At 42.6% G+C, this 6,010-nt stretch overlaps 1 protein-coding gene across 1 annotated transcript in view; it reads right to left on the reverse strand.

Annotated features, from left to right (window-relative positions):
* The window catches only part of zcchc7 (zinc finger, CCHC domain containing 7), a 76,975-nt gene extending 71,560 nt beyond the window's left edge, over positions 1 to 5,415 (reverse strand). Inside the window, exons 1-4 of the mRNA XM_036582882.1 lie at positions 5,393 to 5,415; positions 5,046 to 5,143; positions 1,339 to 1,524; positions 440 to 898 (exon numbers count right to left, since the gene is read on the reverse strand). Of these exons, the coding sequence (XP_036438775.1) occupies positions 440 to 898; positions 1,339 to 1,524; positions 5,046 to 5,143; positions 5,393 to 5,415 (766 nt within the window). The remainder of the gene's footprint in view (positions 1 to 439; positions 899 to 1,338; positions 1,525 to 5,045; positions 5,144 to 5,392) is intronic.
* Positions 5,416 to 6,010: the final 595 nt, after the last annotated feature.

Genomic DNA, 6,010 nt, shown 5'->3' on the forward strand with positions numbered 1-6,010 from the left:
GCCAAAGTACTCCGTTTAGTAGTTCTGTGACTTCAGGTTCAGTATAACCCAAAGGAAGAGCTTCATTTGGCTCTTTGCAGTGTCTAATACTTCATTCTTTACCATCATCTCTACAACATCACACTATCTAAGTGAAAACAGGGTGACTAGCAAGTGACTTGAGGTACAACAGTTAAAGCAAATCGGCGTCTGTGCAGATGAACAGCAGCCCTTTTAGCTGCTTTTAACTCTGATATCTTCTGCGTGTATCAGCATTATGTGATTTATGTGATCTACAGCACATTCACACACAAAGCACTGGCTCATCAAAACCTGATAAAATGAAATAAAACCCAGAAACGAGAGCTGTTGGTTGGTTTATGATAAGCAGTGACCGAGCAGTGGTCTGCGGTCAGCTTGTGAACGCTGTCTGAGCCACTCAGTAAACACACATTCTTACCTTGCAGGTCACTGTTGGCCTCCACCGAGAGATTAAGCTGAATGTCCTGGTCTCCGTCTTCCTTTCCTCTGCCAAGAATCATCCAGTTTTCCAGCACATCCGAATCAGAATCTGAATCCGAGTCCAGATCTGCCACGAAAGGAGGAGCCGAGTCTGAATCTGAATCTGAATCGTCGTTGGATCCTGACTCCACGACCACCACTTCCTCGGCCATGTTCTTGAGTGCTTTCCACTGAGGAGGACATGAAGACGGGTCGGGTTTACTATTCGCCTTGGTGCAACCCTGTGACTTTTGACCTTTGGTGGTACATACACTGTCCTCCGTCTCTGTGGTGTCTGAAAGCAAGATGATATCCGGACCGGAGTCGATCACAATGACCTCGGAAGGTTCTGTGGGAGCGGGACGCTTTCTCTGTCCAGTCTGAGGTACTTCTTTCTGGGGTTGTTCCTGAGCAGAGTCTAAGGTGGAACAATATATTGTTAGTTATAGGGCTGCACGATGATATCTGAATAATATAATAATATCAGTATCGGCCAATAACTGCTTTTTTGAAAAATCATCGGCATTTGGGCTGATACTTAGATATGGACAATATTTTAAATTATTTTATTTTCAAATATTACACAATGTAACAATATTGAAATGAAATGAAGCCCTGAAGAAAATCCTCAGAAACAGCCCTACTTTGAACAAATCAAGGCATTGATGTGATCAATCAGAACAGTCAGGGCAGGCTTTAACAACATCCCATCAAGAGTCAGGCTAAGGCTACAGTTACAGCTATCAAAGGTTATGAAGGATTCTCTAGGATGCTTCAATATACTGCATGACATATCGCAGACATATGTGCAGCAATACAATCACAATATGGTGTTCCGTCCATATAATGCAGGCCTACCGGAGCCTGTATGGTCCTGATGGTTCTCCTGGTCCTCAGTAACGTAGTGGAGCTGGGAATAGAGCTGAAACTCCAGCTCACTGTCAGGCTCAGACAGGCTGGCGTCCTCCTCATCTTCCACACGGTACAGCTCATCTTCATACTCCTCCCGCTCCTGATACCCCCAGAACATCTTGAGGAAATGCCCTAAACGAAGACACAGGTATCATCACCATCAGTACCAACATTAAGCCACTATAAGCAGCTGTCAATCAGTTACAAGCGCAATGCATCTTAAAGACACAGTTCAAATTAAATTTGCTGGGCAAAAATCTTCCTCTAAACCGAAACACAGTCGATGGAGCTATGAAGCTACTCTCATTGTAATCTAACAAGTACTCTTACTGTCGCCAGGTTAGCATTGTGAAAACTACACGGCCAAATCATTGCAAACTTGCATCAAACCACTCTAACATTGTAAAAATGGACAGCAGTGTACTGTTCAGCTAAAAACAGTACTAAAAGACATCTTTGAATCCTGGATTTTCAATGTACATTTGCTAATTGTTGTAAATAATGGTAATAAGGTTCAAAAACCACAAACAAGACTATTTGAGATTACTTAACAACTAGACACTGTTTGAGGATAGTATGTCGTGATACAGGCATGCAGTTGTTGATGAACTTGCACCATGAGCTCCACTGCAAAACTAAAGAAGCAATCTTCAATGACCAAACAAATTTGGTTGGTTGACTCAATTTGGGGCGAAGTGTGTAAATTGTATTTTGCCTACATATTTATTTGACATCAAATGTCAGATTTACCTTTAGCACCAATCTAATATAACTAATGCAATAGAAGTCAAATCCCAATGGCATAAAATACAGGCAGGACTGAAGTGAACGGTAATGGAAACTCTTTACAATCAAAGATCACATCCCACTTAGCACATCGCCTTGTCCATTACATCGCTCTCTATCTCCTCAGGACACATGACTTCTGACCCCACTCTCCCCTTCCTTCACAGCTCATCATAGTCCAGTGTGTCCCCTCTACCATGTCCGGTACATCCCTTTCTATTCCCCCTTCTCTGTCCACTGAGACGCGACCTCACACCATCACATCACGGGTCAGCAGCCGACGGGGTTCAAGAAAAAAGGAAAAAAGAGCAACAACAAACGAGAACTGGAAAGGAGCAGCAGAACCCAAATATGACCCTTTTATATTCGTCCCCCCATCCAGACACTGAAGCTGGGTGGCAAAAAAGGACAGTTGCACAGTGCCAAAGTCAATGACCCATATGTTACAACAAAGCCCAAGTTCTTTCTGTGGACTGAGACTGCCACTCTATACACATCACACTATTTCATTTTCAGAGGCTTGATATGTTGGAATAGACTCAATGCAATGATGGTGCCACACTGAGAAAACCCATCAAAAGCTTTGAGACTGTTTACACCCTGCGCCAACATGAGTCTACAGTCGGATCGGATCACGTTCAGGTGTAATCAGTTGCAATCAGTTTACGATCACATGTGAAGGTGGTCCGAGATGGATCTTGACCGTATCCATCACAAGCTGATCCATCACTTTATCCATATCTGCATTCAATTACGAAAGCTGAAATGTGTCTGCTGAACACTGAGTTGCAGGTCAACAAGAAAGCACAAGGTGATTTCAGGTTAATTCCAGGCTCCAAGTGCCATCCTGCACTCTGGGCCGATGAAAGTGTCCAGGACAAGCCAACACCCTTTCATCCATCAACGCAGACGGCTGCCTGTTTTAAACATTTGACAGCATACAATACACTGGAAGTAAACAGGTGAGAAGCCATGCTTACAGTAGATTACCAGAAGTAAAACAGAAATCATGTAACCATTAATATACCCTATTAATATACCCATTGAAACTGTACGGACACAAAGATTTATACACTACAGCAAGTGAAGCAGGGCTAATTAAGCCCTCCGGAGAGCCTATTATAGACCTTTTCTATACCTTTTCTTAATGAAGCATGCAGTACCTCAGTGTTCAATGCCTGCATTGTGCTCAAACAAGCTTATTTTGAAGTGACGACATACCGTCACATCACCCGCCCTTACTGCCCACCGCCACTGGAATCTGTTAGTCTTGTTCCTTGGGGAACAAGTGAACAGCAGAGCCCAATTCAACAACTACAAGCACAAAGAGCAGCCTGGAAATGTACTGAACCCATAGTCTAAAAGAGGAATTCCACCAATATTTTTAAAATTTCTGAATAATTCAATCCTTGAGGGTCATTCAGAGTGGTTTGACGTGAATTGCTTCATTGTAGAGAAAGTTACTGACTCCAATTTCTTTACAGTGGTGGTGATAGGAACCAGGGGTCTCAATGTCTACAGTACAAATACAGCCATTTTATATACTATCCGAATCCACCAGTGGGCCCATGCACGTCTTCTGTTTTTATATGTAATGTTGACAATGGTAAAACGGTCATAAATCTGAAAATATTACGTTTTCCTTGGGGGGACCATTTCGCCTTACATTACCCTGAGTGTATCCCTCCACCATGACCTGATTAAAATAAATAGATTTATTTTAAATACATTTTAAGCCAGAACTTAAACTATCATACAATAACGTGTCATGCATCAGGCAGCATATATCTAACCATTTCATGTCGTTTGGTTCCTATCACCACCACCATGAACAAGCCTGACTCTGTAAGTTTGTCTAGAACAGAGCATTTCACACCAAACCACTCTGACTGACTTTGTTTACATCTCAATCATTTAGTTATATAGGTTAGAACTTTTGAAAAATCGGTGGAGTTCCCCTTTAAAGAAGATGCCAAATCTCTGGGATTCAGGTCTTTCCACACATTAAAACCCTTCGAACTAGACGTTTGGAAGCTTACCAAGCAAACTCAGCTCAGACTAAATCAGGTCTAAGTGGTGTGAAAGTACAGTCTGATGTAAAAACAGACTGGGCTAAGAGTTACACAGCCTGTCTGAGCTAGGCTAGGCTAGGCTAGGCTAAGCTAGGCTAGCACACCTATTCCATAACATTGTAGCCAGCTAGCATAGCACGCTTGCTCAGACACTTCACATCATTAAACCTTCAACCTTCAGCACTTCTGCTCAAATATATTCGCGAAGTGAAACTAAAATAGGTCGAATTTGAGACACTGGAGCTCAATTTCACACCTCAATGCTACACAGCTAACATGAGGCTGAGGTTGTTCGAATTACCCCGTTCCACCTTAAATGGTGCAGCAGTAACACTGTAGCGCCTCAGACACCAGCAAGTCACCTGTGCGCCATTTAAGGTGGAACGGGGTAATTCGAACAAGAAGCTAACCTTAGCTTTGTGCAGCTAACTGTGTTCAGGCCTTCAGGATAACTACGGCAACCGAGACACTGCATGTTTTTGACCAACAACACAGGAATGACCGCTGCTGACACCGTTTTCAGAGCACCGGAGCTCGTATTTGGATGTAAAATGGTTGTACAAGGCCTTAAATGCGCTATTTGAGCGCTGGGTTTCAGTGAATGTGTGTCTGACATCCACGTGTGCCGCTAAGGCTGAGCGAGGAGCCGGTTGTTTATGTTTCACCGAGTCATTTAACTCCTCTAAAGGACCATAAAAGCGGTATGACCGCGGTCACCCGAGCTCGTACACATAAGAACCAAAACGAACGAGGTTTATTTCAGGTTTCAGGTGTGTGTGGGAGCTGCAGTCTAACCTGTTCGCTTATCAGACTCCGGTATTTTGAAGCGCAGGGCGCTTCGGCTTCCGTGGGTCCTCCGAGAAGAAAAATGGTTGGCCAACTGTGATCCGTCGCTGGGGCACACCGCGCCCCCCGTGTGGGTTTGAGAGGATTTAGTCAATCAAATCAAATCGGTGTATCAAAATATGGAAATCTGCTCCTAGATCGACATGTAATCTGTGTGTGTGCACTTTTTCGCAAGTTGTAGGCAGTAAAATCAGGATATAGACTGGAATGAGCAGAGTTTGCTTTCAGTGATGATTCAGTGTTGCTCACAGGGCCGTAAGGATTATCAGCATTCGTTACTCGATTCGATACGATACCGTGGGGTCTCAATTCGGTACATCTTTCGATACAGCCAAAAAAAGAAGTAGCTGAAAGTGCCCAGCGTTGAATTTTATGAATGTATGACATATATTAGCATATCATTGCTGTCCGATCAATAAATGAATGAATGAATGAATGAGTGAGTGAGTGAGTGAGTGAGTGTGTGTTTTTCTTTGGACAGCAGCTTATATCCAACTTATATTTGTACCATATGGACACAAATGTGAAATACATAGCAACTTATGTGAAATTGGCTCAAATATGGGACACATCGTCGCTGTCCAAAGGAAAACAAGTATGTCCAAAACTAACTTTACAGGAGAGGGCAAACATTCTTTCTTTATTCAATGTAAGTTAATGGAAAGAGATTTTATTCTAAGCAATTTTGGAGCATTTCTATTGGTCCAATCATCATGAAATTTTCACACAATGTAAAGGACAACTGCTGAGCTCGAATGATGTAGAAACGTAAAAATCGCAAAAAATGGAGATAAATGTTTTTTTAATGGACAGCGACGATATATTTGAGCCATATATCAACATATCGCTGTTGTTGGATGAGAACCTCATATCTCCAAAATGGTAACTTTACAGGAGAAGGAAAAAACCTACTT

The sequence above is a fragment of the Colossoma macropomum genome, unplaced genomic scaffold, assembly GCF_904425465.1.
Source record: "Colossoma macropomum unplaced genomic scaffold, Colossoma_macropomum, whole genome shotgun sequence".
Classification (NCBI taxonomy): domain Eukaryota; kingdom Metazoa; phylum Chordata; class Actinopteri; order Characiformes; family Serrasalmidae; genus Colossoma; species Colossoma macropomum.